Source organism: Pangasianodon hypophthalmus, chromosome 4 (assembly GCF_027358585.1).
Source record: "Pangasianodon hypophthalmus isolate fPanHyp1 chromosome 4, fPanHyp1.pri, whole genome shotgun sequence".
NCBI classification, from domain to species: Eukaryota; Metazoa; Chordata; class Actinopteri; order Siluriformes; family Pangasiidae; genus Pangasianodon; species Pangasianodon hypophthalmus.
This window is the reverse complement of record NC_069713.1, coordinates 20,147,514-20,163,735: the sequence shown is the minus strand read 5'-3', so window position 1 is coordinate 20,163,735 and position 16,222 is coordinate 20,147,514. Positions and strand designations below refer to the sequence as shown.

The 16,222-nt window shown below is 36.4% G+C and overlaps 1 protein-coding gene across 1 annotated transcript; it reads right to left on the bottom strand.

Annotated features, from left to right (window-relative positions):
* Nucleotides 1-219: 219 nt before the first annotated feature.
* Nucleotides 220-15,831, bottom strand: LOC113540575 (solute carrier family 2, facilitated glucose transporter member 4). The gene is made up of 11 exons (XM_053233234.1): nucleotides 15,164-15,831; nucleotides 12,135-12,230; nucleotides 8,476-8,636; nucleotides 7,091-7,215; nucleotides 6,277-6,392; nucleotides 5,985-6,147; nucleotides 4,666-4,853; nucleotides 2,982-3,086; nucleotides 1,429-1,530; nucleotides 972-1,175; nucleotides 220-871 (listed from the first exon to the last, which is right to left on the bottom strand). Exons 1-11 carry the CDS (start codon nucleotides 15,194-15,196, stop codon nucleotides 647-649), a joined length of 1,518 nt encoding a protein of 505 aa, XP_053089209.1. The 5' UTR covers nucleotides 15,197-15,831; the 3' UTR covers nucleotides 220-646.
* Nucleotides 15,832-16,222: the final 391 nt, after the last annotated feature.

Below are 16,222 nucleotides of genomic sequence, written 5' to 3'. Positions count from 1 at the left end.
TTCTTTTTAAACCTTTTACTAATAATTTTCTTACCGATCTTAAAGTCAAATCACTCTATACACATTAATCCCTAAGGGTTTGCTGGTATAATTATAATAACCATTCATTTTTCTCAAGTCAAATATGATATGGGCGTTATGTGTAACAGCTACTTAAAGCACAAAAATTGGAGTAAAGCCTCTGTTGGGACTCCCCAATAACAACAAATACAAAATTCATCTGTTTGAGTGGTGTTGAGGTTTATTTTCACCTTGGTCTGTGTGTGTCTCAACAGTAAGGTAATACTTGTGCTACAATAAAAAAAAAAAAAAAAGTCACATATTCCATTGAACGTTTGAAGATTTGAGAAATTCATGAAGTAATCTTGAATATATGTCAGTATTACAGAAACTAGCACAGCATGTCAGTGTAAATATAAATATACAAATATAACTGGCATTTCTTGTCAACCTTTGTTGTGTAGATAAAGTGCAGTAATCCAAGTCTCCCCGAAACACCTGTCTCACAAAACTCTAACAAGCAGCATCACAGGTTTTTGTCATCCTTCCTTCTTTCATATACATTCTGCTCCCCTTAAACACCATCAGAGATTAAGGTGTCTGTTCCAGTATGTATCCCTTCATGAGATCTTCCGCCTGCTGGGCCTCACTGCTCTGAGTTGTCAGCCCCCAGATACTCCAGCTCTGTACTGGGCTTTACTAGCTCCATGTTCAGATCCATGTCCAGCATGCTTTCAGGATGGCGGTTGAAAGCGGCAGAAATCTGGTCGAAGGTCTTTCCTCGAGTTTCAGGAACCCGAAGGAAGGTAAACAGCAAGAAAAACAGGAGGAGTGCCGCAAAGATGAGGAAGACGTATGGACCACAGAGGTTCTGCAGTATAAGGAAAAAGAAAAAGGAGTATAGTGAATTTAAGTATATGCATGAAGTGTCCTTAATTTGTTTCATTTATTTGATACATATTTGTACTTACGGCGACATACTGGAATCCCATGCCAATGATGAAGTTCGCTGTCCAGTTGGAACATCCAGCCACGGCCATGGCTGCAGGTCTGGGCCCCTGAGAAAACAGCTCGGCCACAAAGAACCAGGGAATGGGTCCTGGTCCCACTTCAAAAAAGGCCACAAAGCCGAAGATGGATAGCATACTGATGTAGCTCATCCATGGCACGCTTTCCTGATGAACAGGTAAGTTATTAATGGGAAAAATTTTAAGGAGTGTTTAAAAACCCCACAAAGCACATGTTAAGAAATGAACTCAGTTTTAGTAAAAAAAAAAAAAAAAAAATCATCTGGAAAAACTGAGTAATGGTTGGAGAACAGAAACTTTGTGAAAATGTTTCAAAGAAAACAAAGCATAGTTTAGTCAGTTCAAATAAATAAAATTGGACAAAATTGGAACACAAAGCCTTGGAACAAAAGGTACTAACCAGTAAGCTGAGGGCAATTGTCATGACTACTGCGCACACACACATCCCAGCCAGTCCTAGCATGTGCAGCGTCCGTCGGCCCATCCTCTCCACCAAGAAAAGCTGGTCAGTAGACAAAGGGTTTGAAAACAGCAAAGAAAATTCGAATTTATTTTAAAGATTTGGCCATTTAATTTTTATGCTAATCGGCAAGTTTATAGCATCTCCATGAAAAGAGCGAATGAACAAATACGGCAGAAACCCTGCCTAAATAAGGTAAAACAGCTTTTAAAAAAGTAATATTTTACTCAAACTCAGATACAAATTTTTGTTTCAAAGCTAAATCAGGACACTTAACCAAACTAGCCTTTATAGTGCACAACTTCTGCACTATAGAATACACTAAACTGAACAGCCTCTTGCTCCACAAAATATAAAAGCTACCACATTTTAGATTTAAAAGTTTTTATACGTATGCTGAGATCTAATGGAGTAACGATGAAGACCAATAAGCATTCAAAGCAAATCAAACATAAAGTTACTAATGAGTACAGATCATGGAAAGGATAAAATGAAAGCCTCTTAGCATCCCGTGTGCTCTCTATACACCCAAATGCATAACCATATAATCCAAACACTGCCTAGAGATGACAGAGAACAGGTAAGGTTGTCTACTATGAATTTGACAACAGACTGGAGAATATCGGATCACTATTCAGAGGACAAGTTCAAGGCAGCAAAAAGCAAATAACTGCTAAAAGCAAATCAGCACCTCAATGCAACAAAAGTGCAAAAGTGGAGCAAAAGCTGCTGAGGTCATATGAGACGAAGGAGAAGTCATGGTGGTGGTAGCATCATGCAACAGGTACATCAGAAACGGAAAGCTTGTTGTGTTTGAAGGACCAATGAACAGAATGCCAGCAAATATTGGAAGAAGCCCTGTTTTAGTCTACTAGACATAAAACTACCAAATATATTAATTTCTCATCTGGACAATGAGTCAAAACATGTGAAAAGTTATCCTGGAAAGCTACATATAAATAAATGTCCTCTGCTATGGTCTAAAGTGTTGAAAGTTATCCAAGAAACAGTGAGTAAACAAATGGAACGAACAACATGGTGATTATGTCAGTGTGCAAAACTGTACAGACTTAAAAGGGTTGACGCTATAAATGTTACTATTTTTTTTCCTGCTACATATTGAGTCCAGTGCTTATATTTCCTCTTCAATTATTCTGACTTTCTCATTGCATTATATACCTGAACTTCAATTTCAGCATCAAATATCACTGTATATCAGTTACAGTGTGTAAATGTGGCTGTATGTTTCATTCTGTAAAATTCTTAAACTTCATAGCCATAAGTAGGGTCAGAATACTTTTACAAACCCATGGGGATAAGTTTTATATACGTTTTTAACAGGTAGCATATTCCATTGCTACCTATGTTTATATCACACCCAATGGCATTAAAATGCCATGACCTAGTAAAGCAGTGAACATTTTGCCCTCTTATCTTGTTTGCTCTTAGATAAGATGTTAAATAGTAATGGGATATGAGTATTCTGTTCATACCGAGACCACAGTAAAGGCACAGTTCACAACTCCAGCACCTATGGTGGCGTAGACTGGGCTCTCCACTCCAGCCTTCTGGAATATGCTGGTTGAGTAGTAGAAAATCTGGGGATAAAAAAAATTATATTAGTATTTTTTGTTCCCGAAGGTTGTAAATGTCTATCAATAATAATCCCAGTCATCAACGTGATCTACAGTATATTTAGCAAACTTTCATTCTTATTAGTGCTTGTAAACATGATTATACGATAATATCGTGAAAAATTATATCACAATACTATTTACTGAGATATCACAGATATTATCAGGATATTTATAACCATTACAAACTCTGATTAGAAGCAGTTAATTAAATGCTAAAATTTTGCACTGGATCTTTAAAATAACAAAATGTTAAGATTTTGTACAGATTTCAAATATAAACATTAATTCCACTACTGATTTTTTTTTTAAAAAGATATTTTTAACCGTCTTGCTCTCAGTTTTGACTTTTTTTTTTTTGCATATAACGTACACTGACATCTACTTAAAGAAAACATGCATAAATTTTAACAAAAACAAAGTGGAAATATTTTTTATTTACTTTTTAATCATACCTAGGCTAGAGATGTCCAAAACCTGGCAAGCTAAGTGTGATTTTCTCATATACAGTGAATGTCAGGTATGGATCCTGTTGGTTTTCACTATATGGCCAAAAGTATGTGGACACCTGCTCATCACACTCATATGTACGTGCTTGTTGAATATCCCATTCCAGATTTAGTCCCGCTTTGCTGTTATAATAAGCTTCACTCTTCTGGGAAGGCTTTGCATTCGATTTTGGAGCATGGCTGTGGGAATTTGCCCATTCAACCCCAAGAGCATTAGTGAGGTCAGGCACTGATGTCAGGTGAGGAGGCCTGGGGTTCAGTCAGTGTTCCAGTTCACCTCAAAGGTGATCAGTGGGGTTGAGGTCAGGGCTCTGTGCAGGACACTCAAGTTCTCAAATTCCAACCTTGGCAAAATATGTCTTTATGGACCTTGCTTTGTGTACAGGGGCATTTTCATGCTGGATCATGTTTGGGGCCCCTTAGTTCCAGCAAAGGGAAATTGTAATGCTATAGCATGCAAAGACATTTTATACAATTGTGTGCCTCCAACTTTGTGGCAACAGTTTGGGGGTGTGATGGTCAGGTGTCCACAAACCTTTTGCCATATGGTGTATATCCACATGTCATAGCTAAATGAACACAAGTCTAATCAATTTATTTGTAGACAGCAAATCAATAATCAGATACTCGCTGTCAAATGCCCCCAAAGCAACTGTGCCAATTTTCTCTCTTTTCAGTTCTGGGGTAATTTAAAATCATATAACTTTGACTGAGGTCGACATACAAAAGAGAAATATTTCAGTTCAACCTGTAGTTTTCAGAACGATATATAGAAGAAAATGTTGAAAACTTCCCCAAGTCAAGGGGTTTCCCAGGCTGCCACACATATTTTGTCATATCACCCACAAAGTAACTGATATCTTGATTAAAGGGAAGTATTAAATGTGAGATCATGGAAAGAGTGTTCATTCAGGTTTTCAATGGGCTGGCCACATGAGTATGTGGAAAATGTCTGAGAAAACTAGCTCACTGTTAAAAGTCTCTATTATAAAGAAAAGCCAAGTCATTCAGTAGCATTTGTTCTCATTACTCACAGCATTGATTCCTGACAGCTGCTGGGAGAGCTGCAGCAGGATGGATATGATGATGGGCTGTCTGTAGAGCGGAGAGCGGAAAAGCTCCACAATAGACACCTTCCTCTCCATGTCCATCCTCCTCTTCTCCTCCTTCATCTCTGCCAGGTCATCACTCACCTCCAGCCGTCCAGTCAGACGCCTCAGGCCTGGTTAAAACATAAAACATACTCAGGACATGCTAATGCCGCCAGGGAAAAGGCGAAAACAAAACACTTTACAAAGTAACGGTAAGATAAAAATAATCGTATAATAATTGTATAATAAAAGAGATCCATATTCATTAGACTTGGCATTGTTGGGCCAGAAAGCAAACATTGACCTGACTTGTTTAGAGATGGGTTATGTCAGTCACATGATGCTTAATAACTCATCCACTTCATCTCAAAAGGATTCTTGCTTGCGATGTATATATTACTAATTACTAATTACTAATTCTAAATGAGGAGGTAATGCTAAAAATTACAGGCAGCTATACAAAATGCTATCTTAAAATCAATTCTAATCTCTTTTTACAGTATCACAACGTAATTTGGATATATTTTGATATATTACAAAACAAATTAGATATGATTTCTTTTTATAGTCAAGTTCAAAAATTGTATCTGGATTGGTTTTTTGAAAGAAAATGAGAAATTGTATCTGTATTTTGCAATGTAAGTACAAAAATAAAACTCTAAAATGTTAAAAATGAAATGTGGGTGTCTCCTTTGATAAGCCCAAATCATAAGGCAAACTCAGAAGAAAATTATTTTTGAAAAGGTTTGCCATGAACCTCTTAATCTCCAGACCTTACCATAGTTTTTGTTTTTCTTTTATTATTACAGTTCAGCCACTATTGCCAAAAAAAAGTGTGTCCAACAACAATGTCTTTGTATTTATGGACTTATTTGTTGTTCACTCTCAGATTCTAATGGGACTCTAAATAACGCTTTACTTGTTTTGGAAGTGCACCAGACTTTAATAAAGCATTATTTAGTGTATGTATACTGGTTTTTAAGCTGTGATTGGACAGTGTGTAAAACTAACACACAGTATGTTTTGTGTTCTAGGTACTTAATTAGAGTGATCCAAATCAGACTTTTCCAGTTACAGTACCTGTTTCTCTTAAACCTGCTCTAGGAGTTTAACCAAAAATGTTAGTACTGGGTGTGGCAGTGCATGTCAAGAAGAACAGGCAGTCTGGCTGCTCAGAGGATAGGAAAGAAGTTCAGTACAGCGTCTGAACACGTGAAGACTTGCTTTTAGCACTGTGTGATTTATTCGGTGTGTCACCTCACCGCTCTTGGCATGGTGCTCCTGGCAGCGGACAATGTAAAGGAAGCGAGGACTTTCTGGACAGAATGGCAACAATGCCATCTGTAGGACCGTTGGGATCACTGTAATGCCCAATAACACAGGCCATAACTCCTCACTGCCCAGCAATGTCTCCAGACCTAAAATCTGCACAGAAACAAATCATTACAAAGACAAGCAACTACAGCCATGTGTGTGTAAAAATTATTAAAACTCTTACAGGCGTAAATAATGTGGAGTTATGTGCTTTTGGCAATAAATTGATTATGAGGTTACCTGAGCAATGAGAATGCCAGTGACTATGGCTAACTGGTGTAATGTGCCCAGAGCTCCTCTCAGACTGGTGGGAGATATTTCACCCACATACATGGGCACCAGCCCTGATGCCAGCCCTAATAACACATCAGACTATATATCAAATTTATCCATTTTGAATACAACAGCTTTCAAAAAGAGGTGTGTGTCAGAATGAACTAATTCTAATTTGCTCTGAAAACAAATGTAAAATTACACAATCCTGAATAAAGTCTGGATCATACTTAAGCAGATAAACCAGGTTAAAACAGCTGGCCAGATGACACCATCTGAGCTGCTATTCAGCTGCTACTCAAATCCTTGACTATCACTAAGCAACTGATAGTCGAGGCTGGTTTTTGTTTTGGTATCCCTTTTAATAAGTATACGTAATTATCAGACCAAATGAACGTTAAAATAGAATAGACACAACTAAAGAATATAAAGGATATTGCAATTATCCTATCGTTTTGTATTCTTTTATCAAGCTAATGTCTGAAGTGTACTGAGAAGGGCAGTTTTAATGAATAAAAATCAATGATTAGCACTTCAGTTCCAAACATGATCATGTTTACTGTGTGTTGCTATAATGGAAAGTATATGTATTTCATTTTATGTATATGTTCCATCCTAAGAAGAAAAATAATGTTATTGTTAATCATGAAACCATAACTGCCAGTTTGTCAAATATGATCTGATGTTAAATTATATATTGAAATTAACAATACATTTAAGTAAATTCAAGAATTATGCAATCCTTCCTTCAATTTCATTTAGTTTTTACTAAAATACATACCACAGTATGCTCCAATCGTAAAGCGTCCTAAAATCATCATCTCAAATGATTTGCTGATTTTAGACAGTGCCATCAAGCCGCCACCAATGAAAGCCAGGAGATTATTGATGAGCATGGCTTTCCTCCTATCAAAACACACAATATACAATCATTTTAAACCCAGTAAACTGTAAACCGCTCTACCAAAACTACAGGTGTGTTCAACTTCATACAATAACTATTCTGGGATATTCTGCATCAGATCAAGCAGGAGCTCGATCTGAATGATTCGGGTTAAATACTGACCCTTTCTGAATTGAATTAGAGACACTACATAGTGCTGGAGCTCTTAGTAAGTTTTATAATTCATCAGTGGTTATAAGTGACTAATAGAACTTAAAATATTTCATTGTATTTAATTCAACTTTATTTGTATAGTGATTTTAACATTAGACACTGTCACAAAGCAGCTTTCCAGAAATCAATCAGTCAGCGGTGACAATGGCAAGGAAAAACTTCCTGACAAGCAAGCAGGTAGATTTGTGGGGTTCTGGGCCTCATTAAGTTTGAGTTACACAAAATTGACGTGAGAAAATTGATATCTTGTATAACTTATATTGTGGAAAAAGATTTATTTTGCAGACACACATTTTTCATGAAGCATATTAAGATGATTTATACTTAGATTGGTTGAATGTCTAGATTTTTAGTCATATTAATGAATTATGTTGAATGAATGAATGAATGCAAACTGTCTTTGGCTTTGTGTCTTTAAAATGCAAATAATACATGTTAAAATAGTATTTTGTAATTTATATCACTATAGAATACACATTTAGTAATGGGAAACTGAATTACAAGAATCAACCCACTAACTCAAAATTAAACACAGTTATTCATTTTATGAATATAAAACAGAAATCAGGAAATGAGAGCAATATTATGGATGGGATATGAACATAGGCTTTAGTAAATCTGACATAAGTGTGTAGTACTAATGATTTATCACTAGATGGCTTCACTAGCTGAAGATTGTGTTCTGCTAAAGGGCCAAATGACATTGCACAGCTTTTGCATTTCTATAAAGAGTTGAGTGACACTACACTACTGTGAAGCAGTTACTGAAGACGAATTAATGAATAAATAAAGTTGGTTTTTGAGTGTTTGATCCTTTTCGGTTTTCTATTCCTCTGTCTCTTTGAGTAGCTAATCCTGTACTAATAATAGTGCAGTGTTGCTTGTAACTAATACGAGAGTGCAATAGTGGCATTATTTGTATATAGGCAACAAAATACAATATACAATACACATAGTAACAAAAGTAATGGAAATAGAAATACATGCTCCATCAATATTATTCCACACCCTAATGTGCACATATATACTAGTACATGAAGCCCTCTTACCTGCCGAGCCACTCTGAGATGATTCCCACACAGAAAGAGGACAGCATGCCTCCGATAGAGAAGATGGCCACTGAGAGAGACCAGAGAGAAGTGAGTGTGGACTCGGGAATGGGATTTGAGTAACGCTGTATCCATGTTGAATTATACTCATTCTCAATGATCTGAGGAGGAAGAGAGGAAGGTGTGGAGGAACATTACATTAGATATACAGCAAATTCGATAAAAGCAAGATTTTAAAAAACCTTTGTAGAGAAAGAAAAAGTGAAGGCTGAGTTACTTATTACTTACTTATTTTACTTACTAATTTATTACTTACTTATTAACAGAATGAGCCCAGCATTCTTAGTACTTCAAAGTTATAAAACTGTGTATTATCAATAAAGTGTACCCTATTTGCATAGAGTTGTATTAATATAGATATGGGCTCACCAGTGAAGAAAGACATGTACTGTTAGACAAAATTGTACTGTGATAGTAGTTTGAATATTTCCTGTCAAAAAATTCCATGCTATAGGACTTTCGCACACAAGCAGTATGTTGTGTGTTTATATGGCACGGACAAAGTGTACATGCCATTTCTTTTCAAGATAACTTGATATTAAAAAAATCTATTTTAATGAAACATCAATCTGTCTTTCAAAAATGTGAATGGAAAATGCATTCTTCAAAATATATAAAATATCAAGTAAGGGAGGTGAAATATGCAAGAAAAGCAATTTAGAAATTGTGTTGTAATTTCTGTTTCCCATCTTTCAAAAAATCTACAGAAAGAAAATGATGCTTACATAAACAAAGTGATTAGAAATAAAGACAAATACATTGACATACAGACAAGTGACAAATTAAAGGAAAAACTTTAGTGACTTTGTTATGTTGTGGAAGGCAATATTTTACTGTAAACCAATGCAAAGTTATTTTGAATGATCACCTTTTTCCTATAATAAAACATTTCTATCCTGATGGGAGTGGTCTCTTTCACGATGACACTGACTCCATTCACAGGGCTCGAAGACTCACAGAATGATTTGATGCAAATTATATGCTATGACTTTCATAGTCACCAGATCTCAACCCAGTTGAACACCTATGGAAGATTTTGGACAGCGCTCTCCACAACCTTCAAAAAACAACTAAGGGAATATCTTTTGGAAAAATAGTGTTCATCCCCAAAATACAGATCCAGGGTCTTGTGAAATCTGTGCCAAGGCTCACTGAATTTGTTCTGGTGGCTCATTTGGGACCCAACACCTTACTGAAACAGTTTATGTTGTTTTTTTCCTTTAACACATCCATTATCATGTAGATATGCATAAGTAAGAAACTTTATGAACCAAGCCCTTAGCAGATAAAGTGGTGAACTACATGTGTGTTATACAAGAGACATTTTGGAAAATAGTTCATTCATACCTTAATACTATTACATACGTATATATAATATTATTAAGCTGTATACTATTAGATTTTTATGTCATATTTTTTTCCCAAAAATAAACCAAACATGGTGGGAAAAAAATAAGTACACCCTTCCTACTTCCACAATCATTATGACAGTAATAAGCAGCCAGGTGTTACTAATGAAATGCACAAGATCAGTTCATCATCAAGAAGTATGACTACCTCTATAAAAGCAGAACATTTGGCAGTTTGGTGTTCTGGAGCACTCGGGTGTGTGTCTACATCATGCCAAGAAGAAAAGACATCAACCATGAGCTCAGAGAAGCAATTGTTGCTGCTTATCAATCTGGGAAGGGTTATAAGGCCATCTCCAAACAATTTGAAATCAATCATTCTACAGTGAGAAGGATTGTTTACAAATAGAGAGCCTTCAAGACAGTTGCCAATCTTCCCAGGAGTGGGCATCCCAGGAAATTCAGTCCAAAATCAGACAATTTCAATGTTCAATGCTCAGAGATATAAAGAAAAAAACAAGAGCTACATCATGTGACCTGCAGGCCTCTGTAAGCACATTAAATGTTTATGTTCATGACAGCACAATCAGAAAAAGACTGAACAATTATGGCTTTCATGGAAGGGTGGCTAGGGAAAAAAAGAATATGGCAGCATGACTTAGGTTTGCAAAACTGCATTTGAACAAACCACAGTTCTGAAATAATATCCTTTAGACTGAAGAGACCAAGGTGGAGATGTTTGGTCATCATGCACAGCACCATATTTGGCAAAAACCAGACAAAGTATATTACCACAAACACCCCATACCAACTGTCAAGCATGGTGTGGATGGCTGATGATTGGGTTTGTTTTGTAGCCACAGGACCTGGGAAACTTGCAGTCATTGAAACAAACGAAGAACTCCACTGTATCCTAGAATATTATTGAGACAGGAGTGAGGACATTTGTCCAGCACCTTAAGCTGGGTTGAAATTGGGTCAAGCAGCAGGAAAATGATCCCAAGCAAACCAGCATATCAACATCTGAATGGCTAAGGAAGGAAAAAATCAAGGTGTTGGAATGGCCAAATAAAGTCCAGACTTCAACCCCATTCAGATGCTGTGGCGGGATCTTAAGAGAGCTGTGCATAAACGAATGCCCTCAAAAATCAATGAACTGAAGCAACATTGTAAAGAAGAGACCATAATTTCTCCAAAATCATGTGATAGACTGATACAGAAAACATTTACTATATATATATGTGTGTGTGTGTGTGTGTGTGTGTGTGTGTGTGTGTGTGTATGCGTAACCTTGGTGATAGGATGACTGAATTATAATTTTCAGTATAATCTTCGGTATTTCAGTGTTTAGTGCATGCCTTATTCTCCTGACTGTCTGTAAGAGCTCGAGAGGATTTCCCCATTACACCAGCGTGGCTGAATGTTTCTGTGACGCCTGAGCTTGAGGGGTGCATGCGTATCTGTCTGTCTGTGGATGTGTAGACAGCTGGGGGGATATTTTTGGTGTCTGATAATGCTGACAATACAAGCTCCTGTTTCTTCATTGTTTCCTATAGTGCGATTTCATATATTTTATTACTTATTCCTTTACTTGTATTTTTACTTTTGTCTCAAAGCTATTAGTAATTGTAATTAAAATATTAATATATAGCAAAATATTGTAAATGTAATTAAAATATCGTTGTCATTTTTAAAAACTTAAGCTGACATAAGAACGAACATAACCTTGGAAGACAGAAAGACAAAGCAGGTCATAAATAGATAATACAATAAGAGGTGGACTATATCATAATTCTGATTCTTATGATTACTATATGACACATGCCATGTTTTTTTTTATTGTTTATGGGGATTTATACATAGTACAGCATTAAAGATTTCGTAATAATAACTTTCTCAACGTCCAACATATTGCAGAAGTGGTGATGATCGATACATCTTTAACCCTTAATACAATTATTTGATTATTTGGAAGCACAAATATTTTCGACCTAATCTCCATTTGTATTTTAAGGCTGCCCTGGCATTGTTATATCAGGCTGCTGTTTATTTCTATCTATGCATTTTTTAAAACTGTGAAGAAACTGTGGAATCAGGCTAATGTGAAAATACAAGCTAAAATTAATGGATGCTGTGAAGGCTGGATGACAGAGTGAATAAAATGAACGTAGAACATGTACAAGCAGTGGTTATACCTATTTGATTACCAACTTTTACAAAATCAGTCAAAGCGGTACATCAAGACATTACCTTCTGAGGAGCATTGATGACTCCAATATTGTATCCAAACTGAAGAGAGCCCAAAACTGCTGTGAACACTGACAGTGCAAGAGTTCCAGTTATTCTCTGTAGAACACACACACACACACACACACACACAATCTGAAGCAGAGTTTATGACTTTATTTCATAGGAGGTTATAAGTATCAACAAAACAACCTGTATCATGGAATACATTTATGAAAATGAATATGACCACTAGTTGTAAAAATAGAACAGAAACATCACAAACATTGCACAAATTGTTTAAAAAATGTGTTATGTCAAATGTGGTACTGTTTTAACACTTCACTGTAATATCGTTTTAGACTAATAATTTTAATAGTTGTGTTCAAACATATCAATAAACAAAATAATAATAATTAAAAAAACCTACTAAACTTGCATATGAGCATGTCTACACATTTACCCGAATAAAAATGCAAGGATTACTGAATATGCATGCATAAATTACAACCCCAACAATTCCTCCCTACCCTGTATGCTATGTTATTTGGTTATGTTATGCTATTTGATATGATGTACTCTGCAATTACAACAGGCAAGAGGCCACGCTGGAGAAATGTCATCTTGTATGTGTGAACCTCACACTGACTCAGAGTTCTAAATGGAGACATTTGTTCACCAGAATTCTTTGAATTATTGACTTATCAGCATGGTACTACAGTGTTTACTCACAATACTTCTGTATGGTACCGTCGCTATGTAGCACATAGCTAGTTAAATGTTAGTCGGTAAACTAGCTCACATTTTTTATAGGTATGTTTAACACAAGTGGGTTTTCAGTATCTGCATTTCAAGTTGCACGGTTTTATATTCAGCCTATTTCAAAACAGTAGCCAAACTTGAACAAATCATTGCATAGCAAACAAAATTTTGTTTATTACAAACCAAGTTAGCCAGGTTAGTTAGCCAGCGAGCATACCACTGCAGCTGAAAGTGTCTGTTTTAGCGCATCATCCTCTAATAATATCAGGCCAGGATACGTGAATTAAAATCTAGCACATATATATGGAAATCAATTTTAGATAGAAGCACTTTTCAAGTTTCTCAATGAAAAGGTGTGAAATTGGAGGCGTGGTGGCAAAACTGACCAAAATACTAATCTACGCAATTTGAATAAACTATCTGAGAGAAGTTAGCCATTTACGAATGATAATCTTTTTGCATGCAAGAGTATGGTAAGCATTCAAATAATCAAGCATTCAGATATAAACAAATTTTTACTTTTTGAGACTGAGAATGGTGCTTTATATAAATAAAAACTATTATTATATTGTTGTTCCTACATATGATTTTTAACAAATCATAGTAAACCAATGAACAGTAGAGGCGTAACATTATGTGTAATAGATAATAAAAGTGTAAGTGAGACAGAAAAAAATTTGTTTATTAACCAGATTTTCAGTCTTTAATATTTTTCAGTAGACCACTGCTGTGTAGTTTGACGTTGTGTGTTCACTGTGGAGCTTCCACACCTGTCCTAGCACTGAGTGACAGCAGTGCAAGAAGAGATGCTCTATGCTAAGCAAGGCACTACAGCTTTAGACATGCCGTCAAATACTTTATTTTGGCAACACAACTACTTTTGTAGTCTCTCCATGGGGCTGACCTCTGCACTTAAGATGTTTACTATCTGTCTCCATGGTCTCATTATTATTTTATTGTGTAAAATTCCTTATCTTCACACACTGAGGTCATTTATCACAATGAGCATTTAATGTGTATCAAAATACACTGTATGGATATAAAACACTGCTCTCGACTTTTTGTGAAAAAGCAATGACACGTCAAATTACCATGTTTCACCTGAGGAACTTTACGATATAAATTGATTTAATAATGTTGGATATAAGTTGAAAAACTTCATACCGGTAACATTTTATATATATGTATATCTGATGTAGTATCTGCTTATCTTTAGTGCTTTAGATTTGTCAGAGTTGTGTTGCTGCCTATCATGTGTGATAAAGCTCTCTATCATGTTTAAATAACATTTGACCTTAGCACATGTGACTATGTTCTTGTCTCATTAACACCCTCTAAACTGAGGGTATAATAATCAAGTCCACTGGCCCTTACCACAGTACAAAGGAACTCCTGAAGCTCTCAGCCTCAGCATATTTGACTTCTAGAAATGTGTTGTTAACCAGAAAGTTTTAACCCCTTAAATGTTAAATCGTCGACAGGTCCAGAATTAAACTACACACATTTCCTTTTTTAGTTTCACTGTAGTTACTGAATAGTTCATAGCAGTTCCTTAATAAAAATGCTTTAAGATGAAGAATAAGATGGGGATTTAAAGAATCAACATCATTAAGTGCTTAACCTCATTCCTTGTTTTCATATGATGTTAAAGATTGATAAAGATATTAATAAATATCCCATTTAACCACAATACTGCGTACTCTGCGAACAGAACAGCACTGACCAGTCTTACAAGCCTGCTCTCCTTGTGAAGGTCACTTTCTTAATATAAATAAGGGCCTGACATGTTTAAAGTAGAGTTTGTGTTTGTGTATGTGTATGCACAAATCACATGTAGAGTGCAGTGCAAGATTCTTTTTACGGAGTGAAACCCAAGCAGTGATTTAAGTGTCAAAAAGCGGTTCATTAATGAGGTTTTGAGAGGCTAGATGAGTTATTTCCAAAAGGTGACCTGTTAGTGTAAGTGGGCGGGGCTTTTGCTGTGTGCTCTGTTAGTGGAGGAGAACTTGTGTTTGGTTTAACGCTGATTACAAATACCACAGTTTCTTCAGAATATGTAAATTAAAAAAAAAAACATTTTGCAACTCTTATAAGTTACAGTCATTAGTTAATCAGTCCCCACAATAATAATAATAATAATAATAATAATAATAATAATAATAACGCTGCTACCAGTACTACTACTAATAATAATAATAATAATCACATCATCATCATCATCATTATAATCATAATCACAATAATAATAATAATAATAATAATAATAATAATAATAATAATAATAATAATACCTCTCCTCCAAGCTGCTGAAATCCAGGCGGCATGGTTGAATCTTTTCTGCTTTCTCGTTTTTTTCTGAAGTCACTCCCCCTCCACGTGGAGAAATAAAAAAAAAGTTATTCCAGACCAATTTCTTTAAAAACGTCTAGCGCTAAACTGAGTTCTAGGAGAGTTCACACACAGTAAGCGCAAACATTAGCTGTCTGTTCGGCCAGTGCGCGCGCACTTTGGCTTGTGCGCGTCCACGTGCACCTGCCGCGCTGTTGAGTGCGGAGCTGCATGCGGTAACGCCACAGCCGGTCATCTTCTGTCCTGTTCTTGCGCCGAGACTTTGTCTTGACCTTCTCTGTCATTGGCTGAAGGAGCGAGGGGTGTATTATGTGCGCGTACAGTACAGTGAGCCACACAGCCTTGAGCCACAGGCACTTTTTTTGTTTAAGCCACGACCATAGTGAGGTGAGAGAAGCTGCTTCTTTTTAAACTCCCTGAAAGTAAAGGGACACTAATGCAATTACACACATACTCACATGAAGAGGTACAAACACTAATCCTAATTGTGCATAATTGATTGTTAGTAATTTGCAAGTGTCACACTGGGTTTCTAAAATAGAAAAGTGAACCAGGTTCAAAAGGTCAAAATGCACCAGAAAGATGAGTCACAGTGTCCCCGGGGATGTAGTTAGAACTTCAGGCCAAGTGCTTTTGACAGGGCTGATGGTTTGCCATTGTCTGTCTTTCACTGCACACAAATCCCTTACTATTTTAGATTGCATGCCAAAGGGGTCACACACTGAGCCAACCCCCTTCTTCTCAACTCACTCCAAGCCCATATAAAAAGATTAATCCTCCCCCATGGCATAACAGGTGTTCCTCGATTGTGGGTTGTACCACTGTGGCCCCACAGGACTGGGGTCAGTGAGTTTCAGTGGTTGAGAGAAGTCTTACAACAGTGGAAAATGTCAAGACTGGTTTTGTCTCTTACCGCCCACTGCATGCCTCCACATCTAGTACTGGCTGTCCTGTTATCCCTGCCCCCTCCCTCTGTCATCACACGATGTGTCCTGATTCAG

Excerpts from the sequence above, each read along its gene's own strand:
- LOC113540575 (XM_053233234.1), bottom strand. The coding sequence starts at position 15,196 with ATGCCGCCTGGATTTCAGCAGCTTGGAGGAGAG. Across the intron at positions 6,393-7,090 it reads TACGATTGGAGCATACTGTG|GGCTGGCATCAGGGCTGGTG; the intron begins GTATGTATTTTA and ends ATGTGTTATTAG. Across the intron at positions 872-971 it reads TGGGATTCCAGTATGTCGCC|AACCTCTGTGGTCCATACGT; the intron begins GTAAGTACAAAT and ends CTTATACTGCAG.